At 41.1% G+C, this 13650-nt stretch overlaps 1 protein-coding gene across 1 annotated transcript; it reads left to right on the top strand.

The window, feature by feature from the left end:
• Positions 1–1094: 1094 nt before the first annotated feature.
• LOC135562002 (uncharacterized) lies at positions 1095–13283 on the top strand. Its single transcript, XM_065004537.1, has 5 exons — positions 1095–1490; positions 10487–10790; positions 10928–10976; positions 12610–12879; positions 13012–13283. The coding sequence occupies exons 1-5, from the start codon at positions 1387–1389 to the stop codon at positions 13281–13283; spliced, it is 999 nt and encodes a 332-aa protein (XP_064860609.1). The 5' UTR covers positions 1095–1386.
• Positions 13284–13650: the final 367 nt, after the last annotated feature.

Raw genomic sequence — 13650 nt, 5'->3', positions numbered from 1 at the left:
TAATGAAGCTGCCAGTTGAGGACTTCTGAGGCATCTGTTTCTCAAAGTAGACACTAATGTACTTGTCGTCTTGCGCAGTTGTGCACCGGGGCCTCCCACTCCTCTTTCTATTCTGGTTAAAGCCAGTTTGTGCTGTTTTGTGAAGGGAGTAGTGCACAGCGTTGTACGAGATCTTCAGTTTCTTGGCAATTTCTCGCATTAATTTCTCAGAACAGAAATACACTGAGTTTCAGAAGAAAGTTCTTTGTTTCTGGCCATTTTTTGCCTGTAATGAAACTCACAAATGCTGACGCTCCAGATACTCAACTAGTCTAAAGAAGGCCAGTTTTATTGCTTCTTTAATCAGGACAACAGTTTACAGCTGTGCTAACATAATTGCAAAAGGGTTTTCTAATGATCACATTTACATTTACATTTAAGTCATTTAGCAGACGCTCTTATCCAGAGCGACTTACAAATTGGTGCATTCACCTTATGACATCCAGTGGAACAGTAGTGCATCTAAATCTTTTAAGGGGGGGGGTTGAGAGGGATTACTTTATCCTATCCTAGGTATCAATTAGCCTTTTAAAATGCTAAACTTGGATTAGCTAACACAATGTACCATTGTAACACAGGAGTGATGGTTGTTGATAATGCTATGTAGATATTCCATAAAAAATCTGACGTTTCCATCTACAACAACATTTACAATGTCTACACTGTATAAACCACTGCCAAAGGTGATTCGAACATGTATTGACTCAGGGGGTTGAATACTTGTCTAATCAAGATATATTTATTTTTTATTTTACTACCACTTTTGACATTAGAGTATTTTGTGTAGATTGTTGGCCTTAAATTGACTATTACATTTTTTTAATCACACTTTATAACACAACTGATTTATCATACTAGCATAATACAGCAACCATCAGCATTATATTACAAGAGTATTATATTATTATGAGAGTATTGAGGCAGTGCTGGACAGATACCTTGATTTGTAAAGACACTCTTATTTATGTGTAGCCCAGGATTTCCCAAACCTGGTCCTGGACCAAAAACTAAAGTCCACAAGAGGGCAAAAATGAATTGCCGGGTCTCAGGAGGATAAGATAATACAACATGAAGAGGAGGTTACATTGTATTGTAGTTTTTACCAATGCATTTATCACTAAGTGGTTTAGGCTACAAACACCAACATAAACCCCCAGAGCAGGGAAGCTGTGTTTTTGTCTAAAAGGTTTAGTCAATATCTGGAATTGACTCTTTTTACAGATTGATATGGGACCAGTCCTCTTCAGGATTGTGAGCCTCCTCTCTGAGAGTTAATGAGTTATCAGATTGATATGGGACTAGACCAGTCATCTTCAGGATTGTGAGACCTCCTCTCTGAGAGTTATAATGAGTTATCATCAGGGGGCTGAGGGTGGAGCCATCCTTAAAGAAAGACAGAAGGATGGGTCACCAAACAAGAATCTTGATGAGACCGTGGACCCTGATATGAGGTAGGCATGTGTGTGTGTATATGTGTGTGTGTATATGTGTGTCGACAGGTTTTATATTTAGCTCATTAATTTACTCCAATCAGTGCAGATAGAGAAGCTTTGTATGGACCGGGCAAGCTAGCTGTTTACATCCTTGAATGACAGACAAGTATGACGTACATTTTGCAGGATTGGAAGAGAGAGAGAGAGGGGTGCTGCCTTGAAGTGCTTGGCATCATGATATGACATGCATTATAATGTGTTTAGGATATTAGTAGTAGGCCTATCATTACTTCACTGAATTAAATAATTGTATGCTAGCTAGATACAGAGCCTTCAGAAAGTATTCATACCCTTTGACTTATAGCCCATTTTGTTGTTACAGCCTGAATTCAAAATTGATTACATTAATTTTTGTTCTCACGCATCTGCACACAATACCTATAATGACAAAGTGAAAACATTTTTGGGATTTTTTTTTTGCAAATGTATTGAAAATTAAATAAAAAATGATTCATTTACGGTGCATTCGGAAACTATTCAGATCCCTTGACTTTTTCCACATTTTGTTATGTTACAGCCTTATTAAATTGTCCCCTCCGCCCTCATCAAGCTGCACACAATACCCCATAATGACAAAGTAAAAACAGGTTTTGAGAAATGTTTGCAAATGTATAAAAAAAAAATCAGAAATATCACATTTACATAAGTATTCAGACCATTTACGTGAAGCACATTTGGCAAAGATTACAGCCTCGAGTCTTCTTGGGTTTGACGCTACAAGTTTGGCACACCTGTATTTGGGGAGTTTGTCCCATTCTTCTCCACAGATCCTCTCAAGCTCTGTCAGGTTGGATGGGGAGCGTCGCTGCACAGCTATTCAGGTCTCTCCAGAGATGTTCGATCGGGTTCAAGTCCGGGCTCTGGCTGGGCCACTCAAGGACATTGAGACTTTTCGCGAAGCCACTCCTGCGTTGTCTTGGCTGTGTGCTTAGCGTCATTGCCCTGTTGGAAGGTGAATCTTCACCCCAGTCTGAAGTCCTGAGTGCTCTGGAGCAGGTTTTCATCAAGGATCTCTCTGTACTTTGCTCCATTCATCTTTCCCTTGATCCTGACTAGTCTCTCAGTCCCTGCCACTGAAAAACTTCCCCACAGCACGATGCTTCCACCACCATAGGGATTGTGTCAGGTTTCTTCCAGACGTGACGCTTGGCATTCCGGCCAAAGAGTTCAATCTTGGTTTCTTCAGACCAGAGAATCTTGTTTCTCATGGTCTGAGAGTCCTCCAGGCATACCCCAAGTGGGTTGTCATGTGCCCTTGCATCTATCTGGCCACTCTACCATAAAGGCCTGATTGGTGGAGTGCTGCAGAGATGGTTGCCCTTCTGGAAGGTTCTCCCAACTCCACAGAGAAATTCTGGTGCTCTGTCAGAGTGACCATTGGATTCTAGGTCACCTCCCTATCCAGGCTGCATCACATCCGGCCGTGATTGGGAGTCCCATAAGGCGGCGTACAATTGGCCCAGCGCCGTCCAGGTTTGCCTGTCATTGTAAATAAGAATTTGTTCTTAATTAAGAGTGTTGGGCAGTAACCGAAAGGTGGCTAGTTCGAATCCCCAAACGGACTAGGTGAAAATCTGTCGCTGTACCCTTGAGCAAGGCACTTAACCTTAGTCGCTCTGGATAAGAGTGTCTGCTAAATGACTAAACTGTAAATGTAAACGAGGCCTCTGTAATGATTTATTAACTTGTCATTATTCACTACTCCTCTGATGACATGGCAGGCAGTTTGGCAGCACACTTATGTCTACTCAGCAAAGCAAAGGCTCTTTTGATAGCTACCATATTTTTTATTAAAACATTTTTTATTAAAACACGACAAACATTTTCCTTTTACATCAACCAGCATCGACCAGCTCTGCCTTCTCGCAAAGGTAGCCAACTCAACAAGCCCAGCCAAAAGCTTGTGCCCCCAGGGGCAGCGAGCACTCTGCCTTCTCGCGCAAGCCGCGGGTGTTGCATGATGTAATTTATTGTCAGGCACTCGTCGTTTCTATTCTAGGCGGTTCACTCGTAATATGATATGTAACAGAGCCTTTTCTAACATGACTACTAGGGTTGAGGTTAGCGTGCTTGCTTGCTTTTGCTCCCCCAGAAAGCAACACAAGCCTAATACGATATAAATATCTACCTGTAAAGTAATCCTGGGACATATAGTCTTTGGTTGCATGCTATTTTATGTCAATCATAACGCTGCAATAGCCTATAATTGACGCTTCGTGGTCTTATGCTGCCATCTATTGGAAATATTTAGAAATTCAAAGTTATTAAATCACATAAAGACATTGGTGAAGCAGCTGAGAAATAAAGTATTTTTCTTATTCATTCCAGAGATCAGTCTCAAACCTGCCCCAGCCACCAATTGCTGGACTTCCACATGTAGGTCACTAAGTCACACCCTAATCACATTTAAAAAATAAAATGAGGCTTGTTTATTACCTTGCAATAATAAATATCATAAAATAATTAATAACAACAACAAAAAAGCTAAATGCTTGCATTTGTTGCATTAAAAATAAAACAATCAAAATGCTATTTAGTACTATAATGGTATTTACTAACATATTATTACAAAAATAGTTTGTAAGTGTTCTAAGCTACCCTACCCAAGAATTAGGGTTAGGGTTTAGGGTTAAGGCTAAAATAGGTTATACCTAGGGTTAGGCCTAAAATAAGTTATACCTAGGGTTAAGGCTAAAATAGGTTATACCTAGGTTTACGGTATGGGTTTATAGCTCTCTTGATCTTATCTGTGGCCTTCTGTGGGAACTACATAACTCATTTTTGACATTTGCTAGGCTCATAATCTGAGGTAGCAACTGCGTCAAATTTACAAATCAATAAGCTAGACCTATAGATTTGGTTTGAAAATCTGTGAACCTGTGCAGCATTTGCTCCATTTAATGCCTACTAACAAACAGATTTTGACGCATATGACATTATCCAGCAGCCAATAAGAAACAAATCGTCCATAAAATAGGTCATTTCTTAAACAACGTCTTCTGGCTGTTTAAATCGGCCACATCTTGAAACTTAGGACAGGGACGTGTTTTGTTTAGGTTTACACCTGTAGTGGACATTTCCTGTATTTACCAAATTGAGAGCAAACCACACACAAGTCAGAGTTATCATGAAGTCCATCTTTAATTATATGAGCTCCATCACAACCCTGTGACTCTCAGATCAATTCAGTGTCTATCAATGAATTCTCTGAGAGACCTTACACATTGCAACTGAGATCCTTTATAGCAAAGACACACGTAGCCAGACAGCATTGGCTATAAATGATCGTTCAGCTTTGTTCTTATCTCGCTCTCAGGACCTATAAAACAAAACCTCATCAACAGGCATATTTCAAATACACCCCTCCTGGACAAGATCACAGACACAGTGACTGGCACACAGACATTGTGGAGCCAAGAAATAATTGGTTTAAAAGATATGTTTACATATGAAGGCAATCTTGACCTCTCCCCTCTCTGCGGCCCAAGTAACTGAAACGTTGACAGAGAACAGATAACTGCAACCGGCCAACAGTATTATCCAAAAATAGACATTCTGATGAGAAGCAACTCACAAGCATATAATGAATATAAAACATCTTATCTATCTATCTTGTACTTTTTCTGAAAGTAAATATGGTTACCCGTGACCAGGAAATGTTGCTTTGCGCCAGCTATCAGTGGGTCACAACAACCTGTACCTAGACGAACATGGGTATGTTCTCCAGACAAATGAGCCGCCGGTCTCTCATTTCCCGACACTGGCCGCACTGAATGCGCCCACATTGCAGTGCCGCACTGAGACATACAGTAGACTTTGGCAAGGTTGAGACTGAGCTGGAGGTTGTCTTTCGACAGCAAGAAAGCACCACCAGACAACTGGAGCTCATCGATATCCAGTGTTATATTGCTTTGAAGGAGAAGTATAACAGACACAAAATACCAGTTTTATGGCTCAATGAATGAACGTTTCCAAACATGAAAAATCACACCCAGATGATGCTGGTTTTATTCAGATCCACGTGTGAACAAACTTTGAGTCATGAACTACAACAAATCCTGTCACAGGTCAAATTTAACAAACCCCTTGTCAGCTGTTCTGAGGATCTCTACTTCAGAAATGACACCAGACTTTGATTCCCTTTACAAGAGAGGTGACCAGACCCATTGCTCACATTAAGGCTGAAATCACCAAGTGGGGCCAGGCTTCCAGTAATGCACTTGGATACTGGCCTTGTTCCCATTCATTTGACATTGAATGCTTACTACAACGGCTCAGATTGTACTTTATTTGGGCTGAGATGATTTTGGAACTGTTCAGTAATCTGCTTTAACCTGTTACTCCTACCCCCTCCCTACTTTTTTGAACATTCTGTTAAAAATCGCGCAACATTTCAACGCCCTGCTACTCATGCCAGGAATATAGTATATGCATATGATTAGTATGTGTGGATAGAAAACACTCAGACGTTTATAAAACTGGTTAAATCACGGCTGTGGCTTTAACAACGTGAGTTTCATCCAAAAGCGCAGGAAAATCTGATCACTGAAAATGGAAAAATATATCCCTGCGCGACTTGAACCCATTGATAAAGGTGAACCACATTTAATGGGGCTGAGGTTGCAGTACCTACAGCTTCCACACGGTGTCTAGAGTCTTGTCATTTGCCTACTCTTTGTTTCTTGGTCAAACAGATGCAAGGCAGCACAGTTCTTCAGGTCTCGGACAAGGATATTTTGGTTGAGATTCTACCCGGACATTTTTCCAGACGGACAGCTATAGAATATACTTCGTCTTGTGATTAATTTGATCGCTTATTAACGTTTACTAATACCTAAAGTTGCATTACAAAAGTATTTCGAAGTGTTTTGTGAAAGTTTATCGTCGACTTTTTGAATTTTTAAAAATGACGTTACGTTATGAAACGCTTTTTTTTTCCGTTTATCACAGTCTACATAGAACGATATCTAGGCTATATATGGACCGATTTAATAAAAAAAAAGACCCAATAGTGATTATGGGACATCTAGGAGTGCCAACAAAGAAGATGGTCAAAGGTAATGAATGTTTTCTATTTTATTGTGCGGTTTGTGTAGCGCCGAATATGCTAATTAGTTTGTTTACGTCCCCTGCGGGTCTTTTGTGGTGTTACATGCTATCAGATAATAGCTTGTCATGCTTTCGCCGAAAAGCATTTTAAAAATCGGACTTGTTGCCTGGATTCACAACGAGTGTAGCTTTAATTCAATACCCTGCATGTGTATTTTAATGAACGTTTGAGTTTTAACTAATACTATTAGCATTTAGCGTAGCGCATTTGCATTTCCAGAGCTCTGGATGGGACGCAAGCGTCTCAGTAGGAGCAAGAGGTTAATATAAGAGTTCTAGACCATCTGCATATCAATATGAATCCAAATGTTGTTTTGTGTTTGCTCTGTATGTGGCTCACAATTTTCTTTTTTAGGGTGGAGGTGAAATTCCATAATATGCTATCATAAACAGGCCATTCAATATGAACTCAAATGATTTACTTTTTGCTCTTATTTGTACTTTAGGACTGGAGATGGTCTTTATCAGGTCTGTTTCCAGTCATATAAACATGTTTTTTCATATTTTAAAAGTGTCGTGACGTTGTATTAGTTAATGTGACGACTGCTGCTCATCGAATGATTACAAGTTTCTAATTACATGATTAACTGAATCAAGCAATTATCAACCTGGGGCACTGTTAAGAATCCCTTTTGACCCGACAGTCTAGGGGAGATGGTAACGAGACCCGTAACATAAATCATGCAAATTATAGTGAAAAAGTCAAAGTGAGAACGAAATAACCACAAATTACCGTCAAACACATGGTTTATTAGAAAACACACAGTAATGGGGGGGGGGGGGGAGCAGGAAAAGGGGCTGAGCTGGACCCAAGGAAAGAAATAATAATTATTCAAAAACACCCCAAAGCTAGACTAGCCTATTTCAACAACAGCTAACTAACCAAAAACACAGTGCGTGGTCCGCCCAGTTCTAACTAGTGTTTTTAACAAAGTTCACCTACGGGAAGTGTATGCCCATGGGCAACTTGTCTTGGTTCCCCCTTTTCCCACCAGCAAACAAACAAACACCATAACCAAAAACAATACTCACAGGTGAGGACAAAGTGATATTGAGGTGCTCAAACAAAAGATAGCTCAATACATAAAGAGCAATAGAGAGACATAGTAGGAGCGAGTGAACCAGAGCGATCTACAGACATATGGCATTTACAGAGATTGCGCTCCAGAGCAAACAACTGGCAGGGTTTTTAAACCAAGGGAAAGGAACTGTGATTGGGTAGGAAACAGGAGCACGTGTGTCTTCTGATTGATGATTGATTGGTGACTGATTGGGGAGTGATGATTTTCACCTGTGAGGGGAGAAGGAGAGAAAAGAACACAGGATACATACACACACACACACAGGATTCTTGTATCCGTAACAGGCACCATAGGAAAACTAGTTTTTATTGAGTTTCTATTTCCCAAATTAACTCAAAGAATATCAGAATATCGATTTTACAACAGCCGCTAATTAACCAGTTGCCTCTAATAATCTCGTTCTGAACGTCGTATAGCCCGTGAATCTGCACGGACCCGGGTCCCACCAATGAATTCGTACAACACCAATCTTAGTTGAATATTTATTTACTAAAAAGCTAAAATGATGGAAAAAGATACACATAGACAAAGCACATTATAGGCTATTGATTAAAACTTAGTATAACGGGCCAACACACTATGACGCGTGTTACCCACAATGGGAATTTCAAAAGAGAGAGAAAAAAGAAAGTACACGAGAAATATACATTTGGGTGAATTTGTCAGCTATGCTATTCTAACCCTAGCCTTGCCCCAAACTGCCTCTCTTATTGGTCAGAATATAATGATGTAATTACGTGGGGATGATCTCAGAGGATTCTCTGCATGGATCGTTCCGCTGTTCGATGACTCACTTCTCCTGCGCACCTCCCTGCTCGTCCTCCCGGTGTCAGTGTCCTTTCTGGCTTAGTAGTCTGTTCCCTCACCCTTTTCTCTGGAAGGGGTCTTCTGAGGACAGACAGCTCTGTAGCTCAGAGCTCACAGCATAGGAATGAAACCCTTTAGATACCACGATTCGATGGGAGATGGAGGCTAGGTGGTTCGACTTGAATTCACCCGCTTAGACACAGCTACTCATCCGTAGCTTGGGTAGAAAATGATTTCTTTGTCCTCAAACTTGCGTTGTGTTCTGGGTTCGTTGACTTTTTTAGACCTCGCTGCAGCTGGGGTCACATAGTCCTCCTGTAAATTCTATACTCACAGGTTTTATACCCTTGGGTCAGAAGTGGGCGTAGCCACCTTTAGGGCAATTCTCTGGGCGTACCAAGTCAATGAGGCAAGGTCCAGATTTTACTCAAATCATTATCTTTGATTTGGATATTTTTCATACAACGTACAATATATAAACATCAAACATATACTAGGAAAGCCCTTCACATTACAATGTTTTCATAATAACGTAATCTATTAACCTTTAATAACAGAACAAAAATTACATACATTTTCATATTCTATCTATCGTCATGACCACCATTGTGGCTGACGGAAACCATTGTTCCTAAGTCCCTTTAGTTCATGTTTAATGTTCTGAGGCTGGTTCTCCATAGTAACAGGACAAAGGAATTTGTCTGTGGTCTGAGATTTACCAGGGGAGTGAGGGGCCATAAAACCCCCACATCTTCAGACCCCTAGATCTCTCCTCCTCTGTTGGGGTGAGAGATAATTTGTAGGGTTGTGGTCTCCTGATCAAGACAGTCATGACAAATGTTTGCACTTACTTTTTGTGGCTGTGAGTCTGATTGTGGGTAGAGATAGTACAGTGACAGAATTGTTCTGCGTCTTAGCAGCATATGTACACCTACAGTACACTGCTAGTTGTGAGTCTACGTGAACAAAGGCTTCATATGTTTTGTCACGTATATAGTATGTGGCCCTTCACTTGGTTTCAAAAGCTGAATGTGGCCCTTGAGCCAAAAAGTTTGCCCACCCCTGGTCTAGAATGTCAATGTATGCTGTAAAGTTAAGATTTTCCTCTACTGGAACTAAGCGGCCTAGCCCGAACCATGACAAACAGAACCCAGACCAGTATTCCTCCTCAACCAAACTTTACAGTTGGCACTATGCATTGAGGCAAGTAGCATTCTCCTCGATCCGCCAAACTCAGATTTGTCCGTCGGACTGCCAGATGTTGAAGGGTGATTCTTCACTCCAGAGAACGCATTTCCACTGCTCCAGAGTCCAATGGTGGCAAGCTTTACAGCACTCCAGCTGATGCTTGGCATTGCGCATGACGATCAGGTTGTGTCTGCTCGGCCATGGAAACTAATTTCATGAAGCTTCTGACGAACTGTTCTTGTGCTGATGTTGCTTCCAGAGGCAGTTTGTAACTCGGTAGTGAGTGTTGCAACCGAGGACAGACGCGCTTCAGCACTCGGCGTTCCTGTTCTGTGAGCTTGTGTGGCCTACCACTTCGTAGCTTAGCCGCTATTGCTCTTAGATGTTTCCACTTCACAATAACAGCACCTACAGTTGACTGAGGCACCTCTACCAGGGCAGAGATTTAACTTACTGACTTTTTGGAAAGGTGGCATCCTATGACAGTGCCATGTTGAAAGTTACTGAGCTCTTCAGTAAGGCCATTCTACTGCCAAAATCTATGGAGATTGCATAGCTGTGTGCTCGATTTTATTTACCTGTCAGCAATGGGTGTGACTGAAATAGCTAAGTCCAATCATTTGAAGGGGTGTCCACACACTTTTGTATATTTAGTGTACATGTTTGACAGGTGTATAAAGTACATTTTTCTTGAGAAATTTAAAGTTGCTTGGTAAACCTAATAAGGTTATGTATTTTGTTGTGTTTTAATGTGTGTAATTGACTTAGCACCATCAGGCCAGAAGAGATGGTCTGTGATGTCTGTGAGGTCAAAGCTGTGAAGTTCTGTCAGACCTGCACTTTATCCTACTGTGGGACCCACGTTAGGAAGCACTACACAGTACCTAAACTACAGAGACACACCCTGGTGGAGATAACTGGAGACCTGGAGGAGAAACTCTGTCAGGAACATCACAGAGCTCTGGAGGTGTTCTGCAGGACAGACCAGAAGCTGATCTGCAGTCTGTGTTCTGTGACAATGCACAAAGGACATGATTTAGTCTATGAGGAGATAAAACAGTCAGGAAGACAGGTTGGTAGATGCTCTTTAATAAAGAAGATATTACATTTGATAATAATGTTGTTCATAGTCATACAACCTTGATCATCGTATGTTGTGGAAAACAACAACTGTGTTTTTCATCAAAATATTCTTACTCTGTTTTCAAGACTTTTGATAGAGATCAATGTCAAAGACTAAGGCTGGCCTCAGTTGACGGTAGGTGTACAATCAATTACCCAAAGAATGTATTTTGAGACCTTTACATTGTGTTCAACAACATACATACAATTTTAAGACCATTAAAAGAGGGAGATTAATTTGTTTAGAGTCATAATTCTTATTCCCTAATGCTTGTTTGATTAATATGTAGTTTTCTTTTAAGTGTACAGTCTTGGCCAAAAGTTTTGAGAATGACACAAATATTAATTTTCACAGTCTGCTGCCTCAGTTTGTATTATGGCAAATTGCAAATACTCAGAATGTTATGAAGAGTGATCAGATGAATTCAATGAATGCAAAGTCCCTCTTTGCCATGCAAATGAACTGAATCCCCTCCAAAAATGTCCACTGCATTTCAGCCCTGCCACAAAAGGACCAGCTGACATCATGTCAGTGATTCTCTCGTTAACACAGGTGTGAGTGTTGACGAGGACAAGGCTGGAGATCACTCTGTCATGCTGATTGAGTTCGAATAACAGACTGGAAGCTTTAAAAGGAGGGTGGTGCTTGGAATCATTGTTCTTCCTCTGTCAACCATGGTTACCTGCAAGGAAACATGTGCTGTTATCATTGCTTTGCACAAAAAGGGCTTCACAGGCAAGGATATTGCTGCCAGTAAGATTGCACCTATCGGATCATCAAGTACAGAGCTTGCTCAGGAATGGCAGCAGGCAGGTGTGAGTGCATCTGCAAGTACAGTGAGGCAAAGACTTTTGGAGGATGGCCTGGTGTCAAGAAGGGCAGCAAAGAAGCCACTTCTCTCCAGGAAAAACATCAGGGACAGACTGATATTCTGCATAAGGTAAAAGGATTGGACTGCTGAGGACTGGGGTAAAGTCATTTTCTCTGATAAATCCCTTTTCCGATTGTTTGGGGCATCCGGAAAAAAGCTTTTCCGGGAAGACAAGGTGGCGCTACCATCAGTCATGCCAACAGTAAAGCATCCTGAAACCATTTATGTGTGGGGTTGCTTCTCAGCCAAGGAAGTGGGCTCACTCAAAATTTTGCCTAAGAACACAGCCATGAATAAAGAATGGTACCAACACATCCTCCGAGAGCACCTTCTCCCAACCATCCAGGATGGTGATGAACAATGCCTTTTCCAGCATGATGGAGCACCTTGCCATAAGGCAAAAGTGAAAACTAAGTGGCTCGGGGAACAAAACATCGATATTTTGGGTCAATAGCTAGGAAACTCCCCAGACCTTAATCCCGTTGAGAACTTGTGGACAATCCTGAAGAGGCGGGTGGACAAACAAAACCCCACAAATTCTGACAAACTCCAAGCATTGATTATGCAAGAATGGGCTGCCATCAGTCAGGATGTGGCCCAGAAGTTAATTGACAGCATACCAGGGCGGATTGCAGAAGTCTTGAAAAAGAAAGGTCAACACTGCAAATATTGACTCTTTATATCAACTTCATGTAATTGTCAATAAAAGCCTTTGACACTTATGAATTGCTTGTAATTATACTTCAGTATTCCACAGTAACATCTCTCAAAAATATCTAAAGACACTGAATCAGCAAACTTTGTGGAAATTAATATTTGTATCATTCTCAAAAATTTTGGCCACTGTATGTCATTGCAATTAAAGTCATTATTTTTTATCTTCCACTACTTCTTTAGAAGTACTGCCCCCTCCTGGTGAGATCCAGTTCTCGTCAGTGACGTCAAACTCTGTGTCTCTGAGCTGGGGTTCTCCTGAGGGACTGACAGGACCACAGACTTTCAGCGTGACTTGGAGATGTGATGGGGAAGAGAGGAGCCTGAGGGTGGAAGATGGGTTTAATGTTGAACTAGATGGACTCCAGCCTGGTGAAAAGTACCAGTTCAACGTGGCTACAGAGGGAGAAGATGGCAGACAAAGCAGATGGGTCTCAGCATCTGTATTCACTGGTACAGTAACTTGAGTTGGTCTTTGGTTATGTGCTTCTAAGGATGCAGTTTTTCATGTGATGTCCAAACAAGACATTATCTATAGGTCTATCCTATATTTAGTTTCATAAAACATATGATTTTTCTTTCTAGTGGTTCCAGCACCCAGGGACTTACAAATAAACCAGTCAGGAGCGACCTCCTTCACTGTCAGTTGGTCCAAGGCTGAAGAATTGGAGAAAGTCCCACAACGCTTCGTCATATCCTACTGCATTCCGGGAACAGAGCCCTGTGCAGCCAATACTGAGGACTGCTACATAACTCTCTGGCCTGCAACCTGGTACTCAGTACAACATCAGTGTCTCAACTGTGTTGAACAATGGGGAACAGAGCAAACCTCTCTCTACAACCATCTGCACAAGTAAGCCTCATACCGACTCACTTCACTTCTGGGTGTGGAATTGGACAAATCTGAACTAGACTGAACCTTCTTCCTGAAAAGAAATTGTGTGCTTGTTTCAGGTGTCTAAAAGTATTTGTATGGTAGTCTAAGAAGTTTATAATTGTAATTGATAGAGCCTAGTGTTATAAAATGTAGGCTAGTGTGATAGAAGTAGTGTTTAGAATTTATATTGTTAGAACCTAGTGTTATTAAATGTAGGCTACTGTAATAGTAGTAGTGAGTAGTGACTCTAAGTAGTAATGGGATATTATCCTTTAGTGGCATATTAACAGTAGAATGGAAGTCAGCAGGACTGCAAATTATCAGATACTATTAACTATATTAAACCC

Source organism: Oncorhynchus nerka, linkage group LG18 (assembly GCF_034236695.1).
Source record: "Oncorhynchus nerka isolate Pitt River linkage group LG18, Oner_Uvic_2.0, whole genome shotgun sequence".
Taxonomy (NCBI): Eukaryota; Metazoa; Chordata; class Actinopteri; order Salmoniformes; family Salmonidae; genus Oncorhynchus; species Oncorhynchus nerka.
Note: the sequence above shows the minus strand (reverse complement) of the source record. Positions and strands in the feature narration are given on the sequence as shown.